Consider the following 11,012-nt stretch of genomic DNA (forward strand, 5'->3'; position numbering starts at 1 on the left):
TAAGTTCGCATTTATTGAATGTTTTCAGTGTGACCTTAGAACAGTCAGCCAATCACCATTCCCATGAATTAGAGAACAGGAAATCTTCATAAATGTTAAATATTAATAACAAACCTATATCAGCTTGTTGCTTGTGGTTACATTAAATTCACATTTTTAGTGTCTTGGTTCCCCAAGTAGAGAATCCAGACCAATCATCAAGTCAGAAATGTGTGTTGAAAACGCTGTCGTGTACTGCTGTCGTGATAATAATCCCCCCAATGGGGTGTCCACGCCCACCACTGGCCACCAGGTAGCGCTGCCCCTGGGTCGGGGTGTACCCGGGATCCAAACCCAGCTGACCCCCGAGACCTTGACTGCAGGAGGAAGCGGGCATGGAAGATGGATGGATGATGAGGATTCATTTATTAATTAAAAAGGCCTATCGAGGCGAGGAGTAGTGACAGATAGATGGATTAGATGTACTTTATTGAACCCAAATTGTGAAACTGACTAAAAACAATACAAAAATAATCTTTTTCACAAAATAAATACAGAAAGAATACAAATCTTTCAAGGGAAAAAGAAGTTGCAAAGCATATGAGTAACATTTCAAAACACTAAAACGAGTTCGCTAAAGTTGAGGCAGTGTCACGCTTTCACACAGACTTCTTGTTTTAGTTGGTCGCCTTAGGGTTTTTTCCACCTTGCTAATATTTTCCATACAAGACATTTCTTCGGCTTTGGTAACAATATTATGTGGTCACTGCTTAGAAGATAATTTGAAACAGTTAATTCATTGTTAAATCCATTCGCCCATCCCGTCCATAAATGTCCATAAGAATAATGCATGTTGCACTGTGCTGCGAACTTAAATACATTTGTTACAACTTGAACGTCACAATGAATGCCTTCCCGTTAGTTTTTTCTGCGTACAATTACAATTACAATTACAATTACAATTACAGTAAACAGTAAAACTACTGCTACTACTGGTACAATGATGTTGGTGGCTGCAGGGGATCAGATGGGGGGTCCGGGTAAAGACAAAAAAAAGGGGGAAGGAACCAGATTAGGCCAATAACCATCACCATGAGTAAACTTTGACATCATTTTCATCATCATAGGAACTGTGCAGCCTGATCAGGCCAAAGATTTCAAACTTACCTTGGACTTGCACCTGGAAAGTTATGGTGACATTTCCCATGCTGTTGCTTACAAAACAGGTGTACTGTCCTCCATCGGAAGAGGATGCTGACTTTATAGTGAAATTCCCACTGTGGGGGGGGTCAGGAACGTGTGAAGGGTGCGTCCAGTGGTACGTGGGGGTGGGGTTTCCTTTGGCCCAGCAGCTCAGATGCAGAGGGTCTCCCGCTGAGATGAAAATCACCTCACTTGACAATGGGTCCACCTCAGGCTTATCTGTGTGTCAGGCAGAGAGGTACAGCAGGCATTTAGAGCACAAAGGTCCACATTTCTGACTCGCTCCTATTTTTTCCTCTTTCAGTCAATATACATATATATATATATATATATATATATATATATATATATATATATATATATATATATATTTTTTTTTTTTTTTTTTTCAATAAGTGATTTTAAAAACAAGGTTTCTTTTCATTTAAATGAAGAGCGCTACAATAAATCAGTGCTGAGGAGCAGATTGGAATCTTGAGACTTACAATGGACCGGTACCGTCATGTTTGCGGATGTGACCACTGGTCGGGGCTGAGGTATGTCGAGATCGAGGCTGACTTCACACCTGAAGGAGTCACCGTCGTCTTCTTTACTCGGGGTGAAGTCCAGAGTGAAGGTCTCATCCTGAGGTTTCTTCAGTTCTCCACGACTGTTGGACCGCATGGAAGCCAGTTTAGTTTGTCCTTTATAAAAGACCACCTGGACTTTTCCAATGGGAGCAGCTTGTTGGACTGCACACTGCAGAGTGTACTGCTGGCCCTCAAGCATCGGGCCAGTGTGATTGACCACACTGATTGGCACTCGACTTGGAGGCTCTGTGGAAACAGGAGGGATTTCACTGATTCGGTGTTCATCTACACTGGTAGGCTGTTGGAAGTCACAAAGCATCTAGAAACGTGTTTGACTGCAAGTGTACTTACGGTAGACGGTGACATTCAGGTCTGTACAACACTGGTGGTCATCTTTAACATTGTGATTGTAGTAGCAGAGGACCGATGCGCCCCATTCAGTCATTTTGTGAACCGTCCACACGACTGTCTTGGCAGTTTCATTCTTGTTGTTCACTCCTATTGCCTTTTCCACATTAAACTCCATGCACTCACTCTCACACGCAGTGCAGGTGGCTGACAAAGCGTCACCATACTTCACCACCAGGCTGGATGGTGTGAATACAGGTTTGTCTGTACATTCTCTATCTGTCAGGCAGAAACGAAAGGAAAGGAAATGAAAGGGTTACAAATGGCGTGATCAAACTCAGTAAACTTACTATGATGCAGTTTCGGTTCGTTTCAGAGCAGTAGCTAAACTTAAGAGAACTGTAAGAGAACACAGTCTTGGTGTTGACGGTGTGTTCTGTCGATGTCTGCTGCTTTCGTTGACCCTGACCTGACCTTTATCTGACCCCGCGCTTAGAATGATCAAAAGGAAAAAGGAAAGGGAAACTTGTCAGTGTGGTGCTGTGCATTACGACAAACCATAGAGTGGCACGTTTTGATAGACAGGTAGTGGAAAGTGAGACAACACCGGTCAGAAAGCGTACAAGAAAAAGCAGCAGCAACAGATATGTGTAATTGTAGATGTGTAACAGGGACAGAATGACTGTAGCGTGTGCGTTTCGGGGGTGTCCGGCAGAGTTGCCAGCCGTACCTTAAAATACAGACATGTCCCGTACTTGACAATGAAACGGTGCGTCCCGTTCTGAACGGAAATCACGTTCCTTTTCATAAAGTTTGCATTCAAACCCGTAACCTACGTAGCTGCAGGCAATATCACTGCGCAACCCATTCACAACAACTGCGTACTGGCTGCGTAGCTTGCGTGGAACATATATATGAATCAGGATCGCTCCCCAGATAAGAAAAAGTCATTGAATCAACATTGAAATTTGGTCAGGACGATGGTTGAGTTCAACATTGATGTCAGAACATTGAAAATAACATCAACATTGAAATAATGTTGAATTTTCAATGAACTTTGACGTTGAATCAACCTTGAATCAACCTTAATTCAACCATGTTATGATCAACATTGAAATAAAGTACTTGGGTCTTCAAAATAAGACAGGAAATGACGAGATAAAAACCCCATGACAGGAAAAACCTCTTGCACTTGACACTTGCACGCTCTACGAACAAAAACAGACAAATTGTTAATTAGTTGAAGTTGAAAACAACGATCGTTCATTTCAACTTTATTTATTTATTTATTTATTTAATTTCTTCGTATCCACCCTGCACGTTGTTGACTGTAGTGTAAAAGATAGGTTCAATTAAAAGATTGCAATACGATTGAAACATCCAGCTTATTTCTAATGTCGGGAGGGAGGCCTCCTTTATTTTTCCGATTTAAAGTCGGCAACACTATTTTAGGGAGGTGACCACGGGATGCGAACCGGCAACTCTTGGGTCGTTTTCCGGGTGAATTCTGAGCCACGGCGAGTGATAAAACGCATAAATGAGCAGCACAACGCCTTCCGCCCTACAGTAACAACCTGGCATCGTTACCCTTCCGCCCCCAGTAACAACCTGGCATCGTTACCCTTCTGCCCTACAGTAACAACCTGGCATCGTTACCCTTCCGCCCCCAGTAACAACCTGGCATCGTTACCCTTCTGCCCTACAGTAACAACCTGGCATTGTTACCCTTCCGCCCCCAGTAACAACCTGGCATCGTTACCATCATAGAATGTTAACTAGCGGGTTGTTGACCCACTGCGCTCCACGGGCGGTAAAATGAGGAAACTCACCACAATCGCTGGAGGTTGATGGCTGAAAAGCAGTCCACACAAACAACACGACACAACTGTACCAGAAGGAAGGCATTGTATCCATCATATACCCAGGGGCTGGGGGCGAAACTCCTTCCTAGAGAACTCCTGGCGAGGACACCGGACCGGAGGCGAGTCAGTGAGTGAGTTGTGAGGTCCCACACTTCGCGCTGACGTTCTCCGCAGTAGCGGGGAGCAGTAGGTGAAGCTTTAGACCATATAAGGAGGTGTTTTGTTTTTTTTTTTTTTTTTTTTTTTTTTTTATGGTTGTTGTGTTTGTTGACTGGAATTAACAACCTGACAACTCTCCTCTTCTGCAGCGCCTCCTCCTCCTCCTCCTCCTCCTCCTCCTCCTGCTCCTGCTCACCGCAGTGCAGATAGTTTGAAGTTCGACAGACATTCCAGGAGAGCGCCAGGAAGACCGCTGCTGCACCGCCAACTGCGCCGGCAATCGACAGACGCTCGCGGTCGCGGGGAAACCTCTTCTGCCGATCAAGGGCTCCAGCCACCCATTTAGAGTGCACCCGTATTGCAGACTTTACAGTAAACACGCGGAGAAAGAAGACAGCGAAAGCGTGAACCGTTTTCATCCCCGTGGATAGATAGATAGATAGATAGATAGATAGATAGATAGATAGATAGATAGATAGATAGATATTTAATTAGAATCAGAGTGCTTTTCTGGAAGAAGAAAAAAAAGCATTAAAATATAGGAAAAGACACATTTTTTAGATTTCACAAAAGATGTGTCCCATTCAGCCAGTTGAGGACTATGATTTTACATTGATTTTGAGTCATTGTTCAAATGACCTTGAAGCCATTGAGCTAAAATGCTAATATTTAGATTAAAAAAATGTTTTTTTTAAAAAAATAAACACACTTGTTGCTACTGTCCTAGTGTTAAGGGTTACATTAAAGTTCAAATTTTTAGTATCTTGTTTCCCCAAGTACAGAATCCATGTGGCCATGTGACCCAATGTCTCAAAATCAGTGTGAAATCATAGTCCTCAACTGGTTTCGTGAGACACAGCTTTTGATTTTATATTTTAAGTCTTTTCCTATTTTTAATGAATTTTTACAAGTTAATATTAGCATTTTAGCTGAATAGCTTCCAGGTCATGTGACCCAACGACTCAAAATCTGTGTAGATTCATAGTTCTCAATTGGCGTCATGCGACAGTCAGCCAATCACCATTCCCATGAATTAGAGAACAGGAATTTTTCATAAATGTTAAATATTAATAATAAACCTATATCAGCTAGTTGCTACTGTCCTAGTGTTAAGGGTTACATTAAAGTTTAAATTTTCAGTATCTTGTTTCCCCAAGGACAGAATCCAGACCAATCATCAAGTCAGAAATGTGTGTTGAAAACGCTGTGGTGTACTGCTGTCATGATAATAATCCCCCCCTATGGGGTGTCCACGGCCACCACTGGCCACCAGGTAGCGCTGCCCCTGGGTCAGGGTGTTCCCGACCGTCACCCTATGACGGGGTGGATCCCAGCAGACCCCTGAGACCTTGACTGCAGGAGGAAGCGGGCATGGAAGATGGATGGATGATTAGGAATCATTTATTAATTGAAAAGGCCAATGGAGGCGAGGAGTAGTGATAGATAGATGGATAGATGTACTTTATTGAATCCAAATTAGGAAACTGGACTAAAAACAATACAAAAATAAAGAAAGAGTCGAGTGAATCCAAACACAACAAACAAACAAACAAGAGCAAGATGTGCAAAAGTAATATTTTCCATATGAGACATTTCTTCAGCTTTGGTAACAATATTATGTGGTCACTGCTTCGAAGATAATTTGAAACAGTGAATGAGAACATTAGCTATGTTTAAAGCTGCAAGCAGTGTTTGTGGGACTGAACCCTCTGTCTAGTTTATGACTCGTACGCCTTGACGAGAGAAACGGGTGATTTTTTTTTTTTCTTCCGTCACCATACAACATTCCTGCTGGCAGGTTGTGTCTTGTTTTTTGTAGGTGGTGTAGTGTAGGTGTAGTGATGTCTGCTGGAAAGAGGCTCATGAATCACTGAACCGTACATTTTCCACTTCCTGCTTGATTGAGGTGAAGAGTGCAGAGTGGAAAGCGTTGACCTTGATGGGGAAAAAATGTGAGTTTTATTTCTATGACTAAATGGTCATTTACATGAAGAAAGTAAAGAACAATGCAATGTGTGTACTTGTGGTTTATGAAAATGCAAAGTTCAGAGATTTGGAAATGCAGGTGTTGATGGGGACGAACATGTGGTGGGCTTTTGTTCCGTGTCTTCCCTACTCGGGTGACTTTAGTATTGGAGGTGTATTTTACCTGAAGGCTGTGCTCATTTTTATATTTTAATAAAATCTTCCGCAGTTCTCAGCAGTTTGCCAAATTTGGGTGAGATTTGGAGTGCGTTAAGAGGGGACAATTAGTTTTGGGAAAAAATGCATATGGGGAAGAGGGAAAAGAAGAAGAAACTAAAAATATTACCGATGGGTCATAAGCCTTGCCGTATGACCCATCAGGCATATGACCCATCTCATGAGTCATTCCAGCCGGCAGCTTGCTGGGGGCTCAGTCCCAAATCACGAGAAGGTTGATGATATATATTAGAATTATATATGGGCTTAAGTTTTCATTTCTCCACAAACCAAACAGCACCGGTGGAATATGGATCATCAGCTTTGGTATTTGTAAAATTATTAAGGTAAAACCAAAAATGTCACTGCGAGCACAGTCAGGAATCAGGTGAAATATTGTATAATATAATAAAAACTGTATAAAAAAACCCCAATAATATAATAAATAGTGTTTCATCTCCAAGCCATTTTTGATATTGCCCATGGGGTCCCTGTAACAACACTTGGCACACATTGTGAAAAGACATCAAGCCGAAATGAAACAACTCCAATACTCCATCATCACATAGACAACATGAAATGGCGCCACGTACTACAGAAAATACAGTCACAACACAGACACAAGAGAAAATTAGTACAAAAAAACTGAAATATTTTTTTAAAATGTAAAAGAAAAAATATAAGATTTAAATTAAAATATATTCAGCCACTGATACAGAGAATCTAAAATATCCATCCATCCATCCGTCTGTCTGTCTGTCTGTCTGTCAGTCAATCCAGCAAGATGCTTTGATATAGAGCCACAAACTGGCTTTCAAATTGACCAATTAACTGAAACTGCCGTTTGCCGAAAAAAAAATAAATCTCAAATTCACTTTTTTTTTTTTTTTTTTAACGTTTTTCAACTATAATCGGTAATGACACGTTTCGAAGTCTTTTGTATGGTTGCCAAAATTAAGTGACCGGTCATACAAAAATATCGAAGCAGAAAATGGAGCGGTTGATTTCAGCCCCAGTGGCCTTTAAGCTCGATCCAGACATTGTATGTCGTTGTTTTTCAGCTGTGACATGAACTGAAGTCGATGGCACTTTCATCGTTAAATCCATTCGCCCATCCCGTCCATAAATGTCCATAAGAATAACGCATGTTGCACTGCGCTGCGAACTTAAATACATTTGTTACAACTCGAACGTAAAAAGCTGTACCTTCCCATTCGTTTTTGTCTGCATACCATTATAGCAATAATCACTAAACCCAACACTAAAACTACTACTGCTACAATGATGTATGGGATGTAGTTGACTGCAGGGGGTCGGGGGGGTTGGGGTAAAGACAAAAAATAGGGGGAAGGAACCAGATTAGGCCAATAACCATCACCATGAGTAAACTTTGACATCATTTTCATCATCATAGGAACTGTGCAGCCTGATCAGGCCAAAGATTTCAAACTTACCTTGGACTTGCACCTGGAAAGTTATGGTGACATTTCCCATGCTGTTGCTTACAAAACAGGTGTACTGTCCTCCATCGGAAGAGGATGCTGACTTTATAGTGAAATTCCCACTGTGGGGGGGGTCAGGAACGTGTGAAGGGTGCGTCCAGTGGTACGTGGGGGTGGGGTTTCCTTTGGCCCAGCAGCTCAGATGCAGAGGGTCTCCCGCTGAGATGAAAATCACCTCACTTGACAATGGGTCCACCTCAGGCTTATCTGTGTGTCAGGCAGAGAGGTACAGCAGGCATTTAGAGCACAAAGGTCCACATTTCTGACTCGCTCCTATTTTTTCCTCTTTCAGTCAATATACACATATATATATATATATTTTTTTTCAATAAGTGATTTTAAAAACAAGGTTTCTTTTCATTTAAATGAAGAGCGCTACAATAAATCAGTGCTGAGGAGCAGATTGGAATCTTGAGACTTACAATGGACCGGTACCGTCATGTTTGCGGATGTGACCACTGGTCGGGGCTGAGGTATGTCGAGATCGAGGCTGACTTCACACCTGAAGGAGTCACCGTCGTCTTCTTTACTCGGGGTGAAGTCCAGAGTGAAGGTCTCATCCTGAGGTTTCTTCAGTTCTCCACGACTGTTGGACCGCATGGAAGCCAGTTTAGTTTGTCCTTTATAAAAGACCACCTGGACTTTTCCAATGGGAGCAGCTTGTTGGACTGCACACTGCAGAGTGTACTGCTGGCCCTCAAGCATCGGGCCAGTGTGATTGACCACACTGATTGGCACTCGACTTGGAGGCTCTGTGGAAACAGGAGGGATTTCACTGATTCGGTGTTCATCTACACTGGTAGGCTGTTGGAAGTCACAAAGCATCTAGAAACGTGTTTGACTGCAAGTGTACTTACGGTAGACGGTGACATTCAGGTCCGTACAACACTGGTGGTCATCTTTAACATTGTCATTGTAGTAGCAGAGGACCGATGCGCCCCATTCAGTCATTTTGTGAACCGTCCACACGACTGTCTTGGCAGTTTCATTCTTGTTGTTCACTCCTATTGCCTTTTCCACATTAAACTCCATGCACTCACTCTCACACGCAGTGCAGGTGGCTGACAAAGCGTCACCATACTTCACCACCAGGCTGGATGGTGTGAATACAGGTTTGTCTGTACATTCTCTATCTGTCAGGCAGAAACGAAAGGAAATGAAAGGGTTACAAATGGCGTGATCAAACTCAGTAAACTTACTATGATGCAGTTTCGGTTCGTTTCAGAGCAGTAGCTAAACTTAAGAGAACTGTAAGAGAACACAGTCTTGGTGTTGACGGTGTGTTCTGTCGATGTCTGCTGCTTTCGTTGACCCTGACCTGACCTTTATCTGACCCCGCGCTTAGAATGATCAAAAGGAAAAAGGAAAGGGAAACTTGTCAGTGTGGTGCTGTGCATTACGACAAACCGTCTGAATGTCACGAAATCACGTTCGTTTCCATAAAGTTTGCATTCAAAACCGTAAACCTACGCAATACCACTGCGCGACCCATTCACAACAACAACAACAACAACAACAACAACAGCGTACTGGCTGCGTAGCTTGCGTAGAATAGATCTGAGTCAGGATCGCTGGTTCTTAGCAGCTCTATTTATTTAATTCCTATAAAAATAGGTTCAATTCAAAGATTTCAATACATTTTTTTATTTATTTTTTTTTTTTTAATCCCGCTTATTTCTAATGTCGGGTGGGAGGCCTCCTTTATTTTTCTGAATTAAAAGTCGGCTAAACTGGTTTAGGGAGGTGACCACGGGATGCGAACCGGCAACTCTTGGGTCGTTTTCCGGGTGATTTCTGAGCCACGGCGACTGATAAAACGCATAAATGAGCAGCGCAACACCTTCTGCCCTATACAGGCACTACCCGAAAAAATGAGAATATCCAGTAAAAGTTGTTTTATTTTGGCAGTTCAACATCAAAGATGAAAGCAACGCATTTTTATTGAGCCATCCCACGCAAATTGACGTCTCAAGCAGTTCCTTGTTGTAACTTTGCTGATTAAGATTTCCAGCTCATTAAAACCACAAAGCCACAAACTCCGAATACTTGTGAAAAGCTTCAGTTTTGTAGCTTCAAAGAGTCCAAAACACCGGCGAAAGGCTCCCGAGCCTTTAACAAGCCTGTGTTGTGAAGAGTTCACACACGGGCAAACACAACAACGACCTTCTCAGAAGATTCTCATTTATTTTCTGGGCAGTACAGTAGTAACACAACCCGGCATTGCTACCACCCTCATTGAGAGAGTGTTAACTCGCGGGGTTGTTGACCCAGTGCGGTGGTACCGGTAGCTGAGCTCGACGAACCGTGTGAACGCCGCTCGACGGGCGGTTAAAAAAAAAGAAAAGAAAGAAAGAACCGCGATTGCGGTGAGGAAACTCACCACAATCGCTGGAGGTTGATGGCTGAAGAGCAGTCCACACAAACAACACGACACAACTGTACCAGAAGGAAGGCATTGTATCCATCATATACCCAGGGGCTGGGGGCGAAACTCCTTCCTAGAGAACTCCTGGCGAGGACACCGGACCGGAGGCGAGTCAGTGAGTGAGTTGTGAGTGAGTTGTGAGGTCCCACACTTCGCGCTGACGTTAAGAGGGTTAAAAATGAAATGAAAGCGAAAGGCCCCTGCTGCTCACCGTAGTAGCGGGAAAGTCCGGTAAATGTTGTATGAGTCAAATGACAGAGAAAGTCCCGTGACACTGGAATGAAGTAATGGCCCAAATAAGGAGGTGGGTTTTTTTGTTGGTTTTTTTTGTGGTTGTTGTTGATCGGTATTAACGACCTGACAACTCTCCTCTTCTGCAGCTCCTCCTCCTCCTCCTCCTCCTCCGCATGCCAGGCATAGGCATAGGGGAATGTGTTAGATAGCGACAGAGTGGAAATAAATTTGTGTCAAAAAGTGTGTGTGTGTGTGTGTGTGTGTGGGGGGGGGGGGGGGGGGGGGGGGGGGGGGGGGACATTTAATGTAGAAATAAGCAAGACACACACTTCCCTGTTGCAATAAAGTTGCCCTACAAGTTTAAATGCCTTCCTTATGAAGCTGTTGCCCCAGAAGCACTTGCCAAGTTTGGGCATTTGTAGTCTTTAATCAAACTAAGAAGTGTTGTATTGTACTGACTGAGCATTGAAATATCATTTCTCCAGATTTTTTTTTTTTTTTTTCCAAATCCATGCGACATCATTCAATTACTGATGAATGTTGTAAACTT

General features: G+C 42.9%; 2 protein-coding genes and 1 long non-coding RNA gene across 3 annotated transcripts; 1 reads left to right on the top strand and 2 right to left on the bottom strand.

Annotated features, from left to right (window-relative positions):
* The first annotated feature begins 175 nt into the window (after nucleotides 1-175).
* LOC142879949 (uncharacterized) lies at nucleotides 176-6,194 on the top strand. Its single transcript, XR_012925359.1, has 2 exons — nucleotides 176-674; nucleotides 5,677-6,194. It is a non-coding gene; the product is annotated as an uncharacterized LOC142879949 (long non-coding RNA).
* On the bottom strand, nucleotides 490-4,128 carry LOC142879903 (vascular cell adhesion protein 1-like). The gene is made up of 5 exons (XM_076013464.1): nucleotides 3,929-4,128; nucleotides 2,103-2,378; nucleotides 1,668-1,997; nucleotides 1,147-1,401; nucleotides 490-992 (listed from the first exon to the last, which is right to left on the bottom strand). Exons 1-5 carry the CDS (start codon nucleotides 4,014-4,016, stop codon nucleotides 898-900), a joined length of 1,044 nt encoding a protein of 347 aa, XP_075869579.1. The 5' UTR covers nucleotides 4,017-4,128; the 3' UTR covers nucleotides 490-897.
* Nucleotides 6,195-7,328: 1,134 nt separating the features above from the next.
* LOC142879896 (vascular cell adhesion protein 1-like) lies at nucleotides 7,329-10,403 on the bottom strand. The gene is made up of 5 exons (XM_076013450.1): nucleotides 10,184-10,403; nucleotides 8,661-8,936; nucleotides 8,226-8,555; nucleotides 7,756-8,010; nucleotides 7,329-7,604 (listed from the first exon to the last, which is right to left on the bottom strand). Exons 1-5 carry the CDS (start codon nucleotides 10,269-10,271, stop codon nucleotides 7,468-7,470), a joined length of 1,086 nt encoding a protein of 361 aa, XP_075869565.1. The 5' UTR covers nucleotides 10,272-10,403; the 3' UTR covers nucleotides 7,329-7,467.
* Nucleotides 10,404-11,012: the final 609 nt, after the last annotated feature.

Source organism: Nelusetta ayraudi, unplaced genomic scaffold (assembly GCF_046127955.1).
Source record: "Nelusetta ayraudi isolate G7.1 ecotype Tasmania unplaced genomic scaffold, CSIRO-AGI_Nayr_v1 ptg000006l, whole genome shotgun sequence".
Lineage (NCBI taxonomy): Eukaryota > Metazoa > Chordata > Actinopteri > Tetraodontiformes > Monacanthidae > Nelusetta > Nelusetta ayraudi.

Coding starts and splice junctions, on each gene's coding strand:
- LOC142879903 (XM_076013464.1), bottom strand. CDS start 4,016: ATGATGGATACAATGCCTTCCTTCTGGTACAGTTGTGTCGTGTTGTTT. Junction 1,998..2,102: donor CCTGAATGTCACCGTCTACC/GTAAGTACACTT, acceptor CTGTTTCCACAG/AGCCTCCAAGTCGAGTGCCA. Junction 993..1,146: donor TTTCCAGGTGCAAGTCCAAG/GTAAGTTTGAAA, acceptor GATCCCCTGCAG/CCACCAACATCATTGTACCA.
- LOC142879896 (XM_076013450.1), bottom strand. CDS start 10,271: ATGATGGATACAATGCCTTCCTTCTGGTACAGTTGTGTCGTGTTGTTT. Junction 8,556..8,660: donor CCTGAATGTCACCGTCTACC/GTAAGTACACTT, acceptor CTGTTTCCACAG/AGCCTCCAAGTCGAGTGCCA. Junction 8,011..8,225: donor CATGACGGTACCGGTCCATT/GTAAGTCTCAAG, acceptor CCTGACACACAG/ATAAGCCTGAGGTGGACCCA.